Raw genomic sequence first — 14658 nt, forward strand, 5'->3', positions numbered from 1 at the left:
TGGTAATAACTTTTCCAAAGGTCACATAAACAGGAAGGGACAAATCCAAACCCAGGGCCATCAGATACAAAAGCCCTGTTTGTTTCTCTCTGCTGTGTTATCTTTAAGACAGAATGTCTTCCTTCAGAACCCACAAATAGATGTTGGATAGTATGCAAAGTTCAGTGCACCTTTCTCATGAAAAGCTTCATGATCTTTAACTGATTTTTCAAAGAAGTCTATGATCCAAAGATGTTTAACAATTACTTTTTGAAACCCTTGCTGTAAAAAAGTATAGGGGCAAATAAACAAGTGAAAAACAAGCTGCAAAAATTTGTTTTCCTAACATTAACGCTTTACTCCTTGAAATTTGAAGAGGACCACCACTACAAATTAAAAAAGTCATATTCCAAGCAGCAATTTACATTTATACATTTCCTTTTAAAAATGTGTGGTCATGCAATTATTCTCCCCTGCTTTTTTTAGGATGCTTAAGAACTTATATGAAAGGAGAAATGAAAATGAGGGACACTTTGTGCTGAAACTTTTGAGTCTAACTGAAATTTGGTTCATCACTACAGATTTTTAAAAAACATGGTGGTTGGGGCACTTGGGTGGCTCAATCAGTTGAGCTCCTGGCTCTTGATTTCGGCTCAGGTTATGACCCCATGACCATGGGGTCAAGCCCTGAATCAGGCTTTGTGCTGAGCATAGAGACTGCTTAAGATTCTCCCTTTCCCTCTGTCCCTCTCCTCCTTACTCCCTCTCTCTCTCTCTCTCAAATAAATTTTAAAAAATGACCTTAAAAAAAAACCATGGTGGTCCAAAGCATAGCTATTGGAATTCATCTGTTATCCAGGTTTGAATTTTAGCTCTGCCACGTGTTGTATCTTGAGCAAGTCATGTGGTTTTCTAAACTTAGTTTCCTACTATAAAATGAAGATAACAACACCACTAAGCCCTATCCCTGTTGTTTTGTTATATAAGATAATACAGTCAGTGGGTCTAGTGAATTGCCTGGCAATGTAGTAAGCACTCAAATTTGCAGTCAATTATTACTAAAAGTGCTGTATCTTCTCAGTGATTATTATGTTATAAATACACTTCCTGGAGTTCTTCCAAGATCCAAGAAAGCTGTTCATCAGATTTTCTAATCCTTGTAAATGAAAGGATGGGAATTTAAGGAGTGAGCACTGGCCTAAAAGCAAAGGGAAGGAAGGGGAGGGGAAATTTAAACTCCTTTCAGTTACATTTTTATTATGAATCAGTGGTTCTCAAAGTATGGTCTCCACACTAGCAGTATCATCTTCACTGGGTCCTTCTTAGAAAAACCAATTCTCAGGCCTTTCCCCAAATCCACTAAACCAAAGCTTCTGGGGCTGGGACCAACAAAAGTCTTCCAGCTGAGTCTAATGCATGATAAAGTTTGAGATCTGCCAGTATAAATGGAAAAACGCATTGGGCAAGGACCATCTGAAAACCAGTATACCTCCACACAGTCTCCACACTCCATCTTTGGTGTGTGGACACCCGAAGCTGTGATTAAATCTCTTGTGATCTGTGACATATATCATCATAAGGATCTTCTCAGGAAGAAGGAGGAGACTGGGAAGGCAGAGGAAAGGCACATCTGCATAAATATGCAGCTCTCAACTTCCTAAAGTAGGGTGTTATCCTTCTAGAAACTTTCCCCACGTCACCAAAGGGGATTAATGTCATCATTAAGTTATGTAGGGCTGTGAACAGTTGCATCAAAAGAACATATCCTCTTTTTCTACAGAAGTAAGTGTCAAGTCTCTGATCCTAGCTTAAGGCCTGTATTTTACTAGGGGAAGATGGACATCTACTTAGGTTTTAAGCAGAGAGGTGTTAACCAGTGGGAAGGAAAATGGGGGCATATAAAGCACAGAGGTTAACAGTGTTGACTGCAAAGTCCTGTTTGCCTGTTGTCCTGACCCAGCTCCTCAGTTAGGAGCTCTGTGACATTGAACAACTAATGAATCATGCTTTGCCCCAGTTTCTTTGGTCTAAGGGGATAAGAACAATAGTACCCATCTTACACTGATGCCAAGGATTAAAGGAGTTCACATACATAGAACACATAGAATAGTGCGTGGCATCCAGTAAGTACTCAATAAATATTCTTTAAAAAAAAAAAAAGGTAGATGAAACAGAATCAAAAAATGTTGGTCTCCTCTTTGTTAGCAGTCTTATAAAAAGGAATCCATTCCCTTTAACATGGGGTTTAGACAAAGGCCTTATGTTTTCATATTCTGCATGACATTCACAGTAAGGTCACACCTTTATGTGGTTACTGTTAATTAATTATTTTATGTATCTTTGCCATGTTTTTTCAACCAGATTGCCAAGAAACATTGAAAACAAAGACACTTATGTCTCCTCATACTCCCCACTATGCCTTCCCTGTAGAAACTGCTAAACATATATTTATCTGTGATGATACAACATGAAAAATAAAAATCTGAATTACAAAATACAAATTTCAGCATTCATTTATTTTTAAAAAGACAGCCACAACATTAGAAATATATTTATGTAACGTATTACTAAACTTCTTTTAAGTTTTTTTCTAAAAATGCATTGACACAGCAAAAAATTTCTATAATATCAATCAGAGCAACTCAACCCCAACTGTTTCATGGAGCTACAGTTAAATCACCTTCTTAAAACATTGTAAAAAACCTACTCTTCAATAACATAAAAATGTGTTTATGACATTGAACATAAAGACTGATGAAGGTTATACTATACAGCCCTTCTAAAACTCCTTTAGGTTGTTTTCACTGACGCTCCAACAGAGATAAAAAAGAAAGTTATTACCTGAAATAAAACCTCAGCTTCAATTTATTGCCACATTTGCAGGCATCCCATATCAAACATAACTATAAATAGTAGGATCCTCAAACTGCAAGTCCAGTCTAATTTATAATTTATTTCCCCACTATTCCTGTCTTTCTGTCCTGGAATGCTTCAGCCTGAAAGAAATACCATCATGTTTTACAAGTTGGGTTTAGAAACAGTCACTGCAGATCCACTACAAATGGGACATTGTTTCCATGGCTGGACTGTGAGATGAAGATAGGCCAGGCACATGACTATCTCCAGAATACAATGGCTTACTTGCCTACATTTTCCTCCCCTCTGTCTCACATTGGAAACAGTACAGCTATGAGCTTCTATAGGACCTGTCACCAGGGAACTGTCCAACATACTTTGGCAAAGGAATTATTTCACCCTGTAAGAAAAGAGGATAGGAAAATACTAAGAAGAATAATCTCTTGCTTGGATGCTGGCCATCTAATTAAATTCAGAAGGGTATTGATTCTGTCCACTTAAATTAACTTTAATTTTATATATAACCAAATTATGGATTTAAATTAACCAATATAGATCCCTGAAAGTCCTCCAAGAAAGTATCACATGTCTCTAAATATAACTTTTAAAGTGAGTATGATTGATGTCTGACTTGGATTGTTGATTATTTTCTATTTTAACATAAAATTCCTAGCACAAAAGGATAAATTGAGGCACTGTTTTACGTAAGGTGAAGGCACAACTTAGCCACAAAGAAAGCAAAAACTTTCTAAAGCTCACTAAGGGTATGTTATTATTCCAGAGATTTAGAAAATATTTAAGAGTAGCATTTTAAATTAAATTGATAACATTTGTAATAGTTTCTTATCTAAATCATCATACATTATAAAAGCATTTACATATATTAAAATCCAAATATTTCAAAGTTCACACGTGGTGACAAGAATACCAAACCTGGAATCCTAAGTGTGGCTAACCAATATCTAGTTAGAATGTGCCACATCTTTACTAAATGCTGAGCAAGAGAAAATGAATTATTTGGATCTGAGCCTTAATAATTTTTAGTGTCAGGTCATCAATCTCCTGACAGAAAAATATTAAATTCTAAAATCACTTCTCAAAGAATTCACAGCATTGTTTTCTTCAGATTATTTGCTACATAGCACCAATTTTATTATCTCTGAGTTAGTGTGGATATAATGGAGTCAGAAATAATACAGAATAGACCAAATTACTTCTCCATACATTACTACCAACTTTCCACTTGATTGCCTTGCTGATCTATTTCTCTATAATTATCACTCACTAGTATTAAATATTTGTTCCTGAAATTGGCTAAAACATTCTCAACATGCAGAGATGACAGAAAATGCAGATGATGAAGAAATGTTTTCTTTGTAAAACTGAAAGAGTTCCCAGAATTGTTTTCAAAAATAGAGGACAGGGAAATAGGTAACTCAGCACTTCAGAAAATACATACCTCCATATAATTTTCCAAATCTCCATGAATTACAGGAATATAAATCTGAAAAAGTTCTAATGGCTGTGGAGAATAAAGCAGATAGAACTTTCAGAGCACACATATTTTGTCCTTCTAGAAATAAACATCCACCATCCCTAATCAACCCACTAAACTGTTAGTAAATTGTGTTTCTTGAACTCTTTTAAGGGGACCACTTTAATCTTCCCAGAGAAGATTGTCTAGGGCAAAACAAAGATTTCTTACCATGATTACCATTCAGAATCTAAAAATAGACATCCAAGAAAATTGAGATCAAGCAACTTCCTGACATAAACCTGACCTAATTCAACAGTCTGGTTTTTATCAGTCCTTGCTTAAGACCCAGAGGGTCATGAAGCTTCAAAGAATAAGAGACCCCGCAGAGGACACAGAGCCCATGGACAATTTACGTGTAAAATAATCAGCCTTGCAAAAGATTAGAAATTTAAAAAAAATTTTTTTTAATGTTTATTTATTTTTGAGACAGAGAGAGACAGAGCATGAGCAGGGAAGGGGCAGAGAGAGAGGGAGACACAGAATCTGAAACAGGCTCCAGGCTCTGAGCGGTCAGCACAGAGCCCAACGCAGGGCTCGAACCCATGGACTGTGGGATCATGACCTGAGCCGAAGTCGGACGCTCAACCGACTGAGCCACACAGGCGCCCCGCAAAAGATTAGAAATTATGTAACATCTCTTAATAGAAGACCTATTAAGTAAATTGTTTAAAAATCCATACAATGAAATACTATATAGTTGTGAAAAACAAAGAAGCAAGAAGACTTCCATATATGGAACACTGAGAAGTATGGTAAGGTGAATAAAACACAAGGCACAGAAAATGTGTTATAACATGCTAATATTTAATACATATACACACAGATACACAGGGCACAATATTCTGGAGGACTACACAAGAAACAGGGAGCAGTGACTGATTCTGGAGAGAGGAAAGGAGCAATCAAGGCAAAGGGGGAGAAATACAAACTTTTCACACTGTGACTTTCCTATCTTTGAATTTTGTACCTGTATATCTCATACATAAAATCATACTTAATACCACTGGTGAGACAATAATGAAGCCACCCTTACATCTGTAGGACATTTGTACGACATACAAGGAGTCAGGACAAAAAGCCCTACAGTATTCAAATGGTTTCCATTTCATCGTTTCCTCATTCACCAGGAAGCTCCACATAACAAAGGCTGTTTCAACTTAGGGTAAACATCTTTTCCACCTACTGTTCCTTGGATTGTTTCAAATAAACTTCCCGTGGTAGCATAAGGAAGATAGTTTAGTGGCAAAAGCCATTTCCCTTCCATATTAATCTTCATCAACCTCTCGTCCAAAAGCTTCCCAGAAAAAGCATGCTTTCTAATTAGAAAAGGTGCCTGCATTGAAAAGGCAGCTCCAAAGCCAGTCCCTAGCCCTTTGTTTCTGAACCTTTCTATAAAGAAATTCTGAGGCCATCACTACAGTGACCCCATACTGGAGAGAAAAAGTCCCCATTTGGTACATCCCTCCTTGATAGTACTACAATCTGACAGCACTTAGTGGATGAGACAGAACATAGTGTTACAAGTGGGGGCTGTGAAGAGAGACTGTCCAAGTTTGAACCCTGATTTTGCCACTTACTAAGTAAATATGGACAACTTTCATAACTTCTGTGTGCCTATTTCCACATATGCAAACTGTAAGTAATAATACTACCTAATCTGACAGCACAACTTTTCATTCTTTAGGTTACAATCCATTAGAGTGAATAATAAAATTAATTTGCTGAGTCACAACTGGCACTTCTTTAATTAAATGAGACAGAAAAAAATGGAAAAGAATAAAAAAACATGAATTTTAAACATACTGAAAGCTGATCATGAATTTTTTTCCATTCATATACAACATAGGGACTGGAGGGGCTCTATGTGTAAGGTGTCTCAATTTTTCACTGGGGGCCATTTAAACAACTTAAAAGTCTACTATAATTAACTATGAGGAAAAACTGTATTAATAAATACCAAGTACTTAATACTTTGCCTAGCACTTAGTAAGCACTCTCAGGATGAGCTTCTGTGATCCTTATTACAGTAAGAGTAACCAATTTTTGTCATCATCATCATCTATAGCATTCAGAGGTAAAAAAGTAAACTGAATATATAATTGATGGTAGCAAAAAAATTACATAAAATGCAAATCTTAATGAAATATAATGATATTAAAATACATATAGAGATAATTATGATCACTTGGGAAAATTTAAAAACAGAAAATGGAATGAAATAATATAGCAGGTTTGTGTAACACAGTTCAGAGGAGAAAAACACCGAATTTAGGGAACTTCACCATTGGGTGAAAATAAACTCCGTGCGTGCGTGTGTGTGTGTGTGTGTGTGTGTGTGTGTACATGTGAACGGGAATCATAAGGTTCATGATGACCTAGAGAAAATATCAACTTCTCATTCTTCTGATTTTATCTTTGCAAAGGGACAATCCATTATTACTTCTGCATCTGACCTGTAGCAATGTGCAGAAGCTAAGGCACTAAATCCAAATGCTGGACAGGGATCCCCCCAACTCTAAATGTTAACTTGTGTGTAGTGAGAATAAATGGGAGGGATTAAACATGAGTATCATATGTGTTTATGTGTTTCGTTTTTATGATTCACATTGTGATTTGAAAAATAAAAGTGGCATTCTGATTTATACATATGTTCCTTGGGAGTCTGGTGAGCATGAAGCTGTTACTGAGACACCGACCAGTTCTTTCTTTACTGACTAAACCCAGTTTCAAGACCACATGACTAGAATGACATGGACACAATATGAAATGCTGTCACTCTGAGAAGACTTTCTGGCCCACCAAACATTCTCCTCCAAAGCAAGTTGTATCCCAATGGTTTTCAAAACTGTGTTGAGTGGCAGAAGCCAATCTAAAACCTTGTGATATGTATGACAGAAAACCAAGCTTCCCCTAGTGTATACAGGCATGAGGGGAGCCTGGAATATTCTTCCTGATTATTCCCCCAACAATTCCTTCTCCTTCCAGACGGCAGACCTTAACAGAGCTCCGTTGGACAGTTTGAAAGCCTCTGTTCCATCTCAGTAGCTATCAAACTATAGCAGGCATCAGAATGATCAGGAAGGCTTGTTAGAATCCAGATGGCTGAAGCCCACCAGTGTCTGGAAGGCCAGGGTTGTGAAGCCTGAGAATGTGCATTTCTTACAAGTTTCCCAGGTGATGCTGATGCTCCTGGGTCCAGTGACTACACTTTGAGAACCAAGAACCACAGCCCTACCACCCCTTCAACACATTTGCTTGATATTAACTTGAACAAGGATCACCTATACTTTATACCTTTGCAACTAATTTGAAAGTTCTGAACATTTTTATTACAATAGCATCCTAAAAATTCAACATACAAAGTATTTAGATTTGGGGATTTTTTTCAATAAAGCAGTGTTTAAATCCTAGTGATTTAGCTTCATTAATTGAGAACACACTCACTAGGGCATGAGAAGGTTCTGATACAGTGCTATAGAAACACATTTTCCTAAAAGTTCTTTAGGTTCTATTTCCCTACAGAACAATAATGTTCCCTGTTTGGAAATAATCCCCAAATGTTCCCTCTTGTTTAAATTGCATGAATTCTTAACATACGTGGCACACATACTGTAATCTATGACTGAATGGAGCCCTTTCTGTTCTCAGGGAGAATGGAAGGATGTTATTTTCAGAAACAGTGAGGCTACCTTTCCCATTTTTTTTCTGACTGGCAAAATACTGCAATAAAGTATTGCTCAACTCAGACTGAAACAATTTTCCCATCTGTCAAAATATTTTAAATAGTATCAAGCTGGTATTACTTTGTCAAAACATTTCATCAGAAACAGTATCTAAATTTAAACAAGCAGTTCCTCGAACTATGTAAGTAAGGTGAATAAACTGTCACTGACACAATATATTTTCTGGAAAACCTGCAGTCTTGTTAGAAAGACCTTGAAGGAAATGGGTGTTTAAACCAAGGATAAATGTACACTGGGTAGAGACAAATGAACACTGCGTAAAAGGCTGAACATTTCATTGTCCTAGAAATGACAGCCTTCAATTCTTCCCAAACAGCATAAAACAACCCCAGCTTTACAAATAATTCTGGTCAGTCTCAGTAAACCTACAATTTTGCCATAAAATATGAATGTTATAGGTTAATGCGGAGACCTCCACAAGCATAAGGACCTTGGGATTTGGAGTTGATGCTAATTCTCCCTTCAGCATCCATATGAGGCGGTATGGATCACCTGATGTTTCTGGGCCTCAGTTTCTATGTCTGCACACACAGGAAAAACCTGCCTCACAAGGCGGACTTGAGATATGGCACTAAGAAGGCATCTGATGGACTCAGTTTTCCTGCTTTCACATTCATCCATAAAACTCAGGTTAATCCCCATGATTTGAGTTTAATTTGGGAGACAGTATGAATAACAGGAAAAATAATGTCTAGTGACATTTCATGTCAATAATTTACAGAATGCATATATTCTGGCTTTATACATTCTCTACTTCTTCTCGTTATAAATCTAGCACAAGAAAAGCACTAACAGAACATTCTCTCTAGGTCAAACCTACCTAACATTTTTTCCCCATAAAGGAGTATATCTCCAATTATCTACAGATGCTACCAATACTTTTACATCCTTAAGGGAATTTGAAATTCACTGTATGTCCTAAATTCATGTCGTTTACCACGTTAGAAGGAAGTACAGTATATTTGTAGCAAATGTTATTGTTTGCTGCAAACTATTCAAAGGTTAAGTAACTACAAACTCGCACTGAACTTTTTTCTCATAGGAAAAATGTTCATTTCTTATACCTGGTCAAACAAGCCTACAGGAATGACAATGAATGAAACGGGGTTAAAATAGTAAGATTTTGGGGTGCTGGGTGGCTCAGTTGGTTAAGCATCTGACTTCAGCTCAGGTCATGATCTCACGGTTCATGGGTTTAAGCCCCACATCGGGCTCTGTGTTGACAGTTCAGAGCCTGGAGCCTACCTGGGAATCTGTGTCTTCCTCATGCTCTGTCTCTCTCTCTCTCTCAAAAAGAAATAAAAACATTAAAAAATAGTGAGGTTTTTTTCCTCTTTGATGTTTAAAATATTCTAAGCAGCCTTGGTTTTGCAAATTTCACATTCTAAGTAATCTCGATTGCCAGAACCAAGTTCATTATAGGAATTAAGAAGTCTCTAACAATCAAAATTGGTTCACAACACTGTTAAAATGTTTAAATATAAATATTGGGTATCTAAACATAAACTAAAACAAAGTGCTAAAATTTTTATTTAAATTGAGGAAACTGTTCATGCATACATTGAGGTTTTTATCATTCTTCACAGTCATAGGAAAACTTTTAACAAAGACACTAACTTACTCGTAACATTTTCATATGTATGCATATTTGCCAGCTTCAGAAATATTTCTTTGCTTGTATTTGTGCATGACTTCAAGTATTTTAATTATCTAGAGAGTACATCTAGCCAGGTGGAGAATCACAGACACATAGCATTCTTTTCGCACAATGATCTTTGGTGTTAGTGAGGCACACCTGGCTGGCTCAGTCGGTGGAGCATGAAACTCTTGATCCTGAGGTGTGAGTTCAAGCCCCACATTGGGTGTAGAGATTACTTAAAACTAAAATCCTTAAAAAATTGCATTAGTGATATGTGTTGTTTTTATGTGTGGGATTATGGTTTTGAAAATATCACTATGATTTTGATTAATATGATTTTATAATGTCAGACACTGTTTTTGGAATCTAAGGATAGCTAAGCACTTACTTTGAGAAAATGATATGGTATCTATAAGAAGAAGAGTTTTGACTTTTTAAAAAAATGACCCTAAACAATTATCATTATTCTCATAAAAGTCAATGTTCAAGATGACTGTTATATCAAGAGCCTTTTTTAATATGAATCAGGTAGAAATTTCCTTTACTACATTCCTTTTGTACCCTTGGATCGATCATTGCAAATGTCCATGCAGCCTGAGGTGACAATTACTTGCCGATGGACACAAAACTCACAAATGGGTGAAGCCAGGACGTATGGCCCCCAGATGGGTAGTCTTACCTTTCCCTGCCAAAAGAAAAGGGGTAGAACCATCCCACTCAAAGAGTATACAATCGAGCCGGGGATCCGAGACGTAAGCATACAACAAGTTAAATAATAAAAGTGAGAAATAACAACTCAGCGAATTAAGGCAACACATGTCGCAATGTGAACTAAGCAGTGAAGACAAGGGGTGAGGTCAGTGTGGCTCAAATGAGCATGGACAGCTGCATAAAGAGGAGTCCTGAAGTAGACATGTAGAACAAGAAAAGTTTAAGCGGAGACATGTTTCATGTGTCCAGCATAACAGGAGCAAAACAGAGCCATGTGAGTAAACAATCTGGTTGGAGTGAAGGATTTATATTTAAAAAAAAAAAAAAAAAGTATTGATGAAATTGGACAAACAGTTGAAAAGATCGTGAACATCTTGAATTAAAGTCTGGCAGTAATTAATCCTACCACCACTGGCATCCATCCAAACATTGTGAGTAGAGAAGAAATTTGATTAAAAGGTGTTTGAGACAAATATTCAGCAAGAGCATGAAAAAGAAGCTGGTGAGGAAATCCCCAAAGCTCTGTATGAAAGGCTTTAAAATCTACTGGTCAATTTCAAAGACCCATAAATTACTCAATAGTTGTTAAATATATCTTACTATTATCTTTTATTTTCTTACAAATGCTACAACTTCAGAACTACATAAATGCAGTTTTGGAGCTGCTTCACTAAGATTTACTTCTGAAAACATATGCGATAGTAGGTGCTACTGATGGATCCTCCATATCTACTTGCCTTTACCACTGTAGAACACCCTGGCCAGACTTTGATTTCCAACCTCCAGCACCTGTATTTCTTTCCCAGAGGCCAGAAGGGGCTGGGGACATAAACCCCACACAACCAACCCTGAGTTCTGCCCAGCAGTCCTCAACCAATGGCTAGAATCAAGGGTTGCCACATAAATATCTCAGCTCCCTCCCCTGGATGGAATATTTCTCTTTTTTTAATGTTTTGTTTATTTTTGAGAGAGAGAGACACAGTACGAGCAGGGAAGGGGTAGAGAAAGAGGGAAACACAGAATCTGAAGCAGGCTCCAGGCTCTGAGCTGTCAGCATGGAGCCCGAAATGGGGCTCAAACCCACAAAGATGAGATCATGACCCGAGCCCAAGTCAGATGCTTAACCAACTGAGCCACCCAGGCTCAGAATATTTCTAGTGTGCATGTTGTACATTCTTTCCCTCAGTTACCAGTAGAATAAGTCTTTAGTTATCCAGCATAGTAACTTCCTTGATATCTTCCCCCCACACATTCCCACCCCTGCTGTCTTCTACTCTCTTTCACATTTTCCCTATTACAGTGTCCTAGACTCTGTTTCCAAATGACTTAAACTGGAACCTTGCCTTGGGGTGAGGGTGAACGCAAGCTAAAATGCACCATGGTGTTTCAGCCTACTAACCTTGGTTCAAGTTACCTCCCTTGTTCTAATAACCACTCAAGACCCAGAAAGTACCTCCTTTCACCCCTAGTCTGAGTTTCCCTGATCAGCCCAGCTCATTGCACAGGCTCCCTTTCCTAAAACTTTCAACAATCATAGCCTTTACTTTTAGGTGTTCTATATCATATGGTGTGTTATGTGTATGTCTTATCTTCTCATCCACTAGGCACTCACCTTATAGATTGAAACTTTGCTTCCTTGTATCTTCCACAAGCATAAAGCTGAGATTTGTGTCATTCAAATGGCTACTGATTACTACTTCTCCCTGTTGACTTACAGACCAGAAAACACGCTGATAAAAGGGGAGTCATACTTTATTTAGCTTAGGATTTAGATATGGTTCTTTGGACACATATGGTTTGGCAGAATGAGAGAAGGTAAAAGGACCAGCAAATTTGAATCTAGCTTTCTGGCTTCTAAGTAGAAGCCCACTGTTCCAAACATATTTCCAGTTTCCTAATTTTTCAGTATAGAATGCAGAGGAAACTAAGAAGATTCATTTCTCTTTAATTCAAACCTAGTATCGCTCATCCATTTTCTTATTCAACAATTGTTTATTGAGAACCTGTCATTGTCAGGCACTAGCATAGCAAACCTGTACATCTTAGAGGGAAATTATGGTTTTTGCTGTCTGGCACTTATGGCTGAGGGTACAAATGAAAGAAGACAGATAATATGCAAGCAAAAACAAATACACACAAAAAAATGAGAATTATAAAACTGAGGCTATGAAATAAAAATACAGAGTCTAGTTGAAAAGAATGGCCAGGATAAAAAGGGGCTACTCAAATGGGGTTGATCAGGGAAGATCCTCCTGCCCTAAAGGGTAAGCAGACAAGCCAAAGGTGCCTGGGTGGCTCAGTCAGTTAAGTATCTGACTTCAGCTCAGGTCATGATATCATGGTTTGTGGGTTCGAGCCCCACGCCAGGCTCTGTGCTGACAGCTCAGAGCCTGGTTCCTGCTTTGGATTCTATGCCTCCCTCTCTCTCTGTTCCTCCCCTACTTGAGCTCTCTCTCTTTTTCAAAAATAAATGAAGATTGAAAAAATTTTGTAAAACAAGAAATTCAACCTCATAAACATTTTACCTTATTCTAATAAAGTTGAGGACTATAGCATCCTGTTTTATGAAGACAGATTACCTAATTGGGGAATATAGAGGAGAGAGTGGGGAGCATATACAAATATCCAGGACAGCATGCTTGATTCTGACACATCTTCCATTCAGGATACCACCCTTCCATTCTGTTTGAGAATTCCTCCTGGGGAAGTCACAAGACTTAGATAAGTAAAAATAGATTACCACTCTGTGTCCATTGATATTGGCATGTGTACTTGAGTTATTAAGTATTAATCATATAAACAGTATAGAAGGTGATATCTTCCATGGTTTCATGTAAATAATCTAAGATTCAATGATTCATATTTCCTTTTTTTGTCACATAAAAGCTACTTCTCTTCCACCTCATGGAGCATTTACACCGTAATGACTTATCCATGTGTCTGCTAGACATTACCTGTTAAATGTGAAGAAAAAGCCAGTGTTGAGTTCCTCACAGTATAATTCATAATATCTTACCTATACAAGGTACTCAATCAATGTTTGCCAAATGAATTAATAACACTATTAGTATTTATTGAATGCTTAATATTTTCCTGGCACTGTGCTAATTGTGGCTGGTACTGCTTAAGATTGTGAGCTCTGGAGTCAATAGTCTGTGCTTAACACCTGAATATGTCATTACTAGCTCTAGACCTTTGGGAAACTAATTTACAATCATCACTCCTCAGAGTTCCCATGCATAAAATCCAGACAGTAATCCCTAGCTCGTAAATTCGTCATGAACATTAAATGACAGAACACGGCACAGTGCCTGGCATATTATAAATGCTGAACGTCTTCTTCTTCTTCTTTTTTAAGTTTTATTTATTTAAGTAATCTCTATACCCAACATAGGGCTTGAACTCACAACCCTGAGGTCAAGAGTCACACACTCTCCTGACTGAGCCAGCCAGACACCCCTAAATACCAAACTTCTAAACTCTTACATAATCCCGCAATAGTACCATGTAACACATGAAGGCACTCAATCTTTGAGACTCAGATCACATTGCTCATGATGGGCAGACCTCAGATCAACCAAAATCCATGGGACTTTCTATCAGTCAGGGTGTAAGTTAACCTGCTGTAACAAAGAAACCAAATAATACAATGGTTTAAACAACAGAGAAGTTTATTTCTCTCTTGTGTAGCATGCCAGATTGGCAATGCCTTCGGTGACCAATACTCTTTACTCCTTTTGCCCTGACATCTCCTAGAACACGTGTCAATGTATGGTTGAAGCGGGATCAAAACCATCAGAAGTTTCAGACAGCAGGAAAAGAAAGGGGCAGAATGTAACAAACGAATGTCTTAAAGCATAGATGGAGGAGTGACACACATCACTCACATTCTGTTCCTAAGAACTTAGTCACATGGCCACATCTACCTCAAATGGGGACTGAGAATTATAGGGCCTTGCTGGTCAGCCATGTGCTCAGCTGCAATTTTATTTCCTTGGAACAAGGGGGAATGGATTTTGGTAGACAGCTAACAATCTCTACCATGGACTCTAACCCTATTATTTTCAACATAAAGAATCTAACGTCTCATTCCGTAACTACTCTGTTGCCATCCCTGAAAACCTAACAGCTTATCATGCAAGTTACTTGACTATGTTACAGTGGGGATGAATTTACTACACACTTAAAAATTA

At 37.6% G+C, this 14658-nt stretch overlaps 2 protein-coding genes across 26 annotated transcripts in view; both read right to left on the bottom strand.

Annotated features, from left to right (window-relative positions):
- The window catches only part of HDAC9 (histone deacetylase 9), a 739528-nt gene that overhangs the window by 709620 nt on the left and 15250 nt on the right, over positions 1-14658 (bottom strand). For 14 of the 25 annotated variants that reach the window (XM_053218342.1, XM_053218337.1, XM_053218355.1 and 11 more), the window contains exon 1: positions 4295-4755. The exons of 4 other annotated variants lie outside the window; for them this stretch is intronic. In XM_053218342.1, coding sequence (XP_053074317.1) covers positions 4295-4397 — 103 coding nt within the window. In that variant the 5' untranslated portion in view covers positions 4398-4755. Of the gene's footprint in view, positions 1-4294; positions 4756-14658 lie in introns of those variants that run through there. 7 more of the 25 variants (XM_053218357.1, XM_053218356.1, XM_053218358.1 and 4 more) reach the window with 4 other exon arrangements.
- The window catches only part of LOC128314990 (uncharacterized), a 309163-nt gene that overhangs the window by 91807 nt on the left and 202698 nt on the right, over positions 1-14658 (bottom strand). The window lies entirely within an intron of this gene.

The sequence above is a fragment of the Acinonyx jubatus genome, chromosome A2, assembly GCF_027475565.1.
Source record: "Acinonyx jubatus isolate Ajub_Pintada_27869175 chromosome A2, VMU_Ajub_asm_v1.0, whole genome shotgun sequence".
Lineage (NCBI taxonomy): Eukaryota > Metazoa > Chordata > Mammalia > Carnivora > Felidae > Acinonyx > Acinonyx jubatus.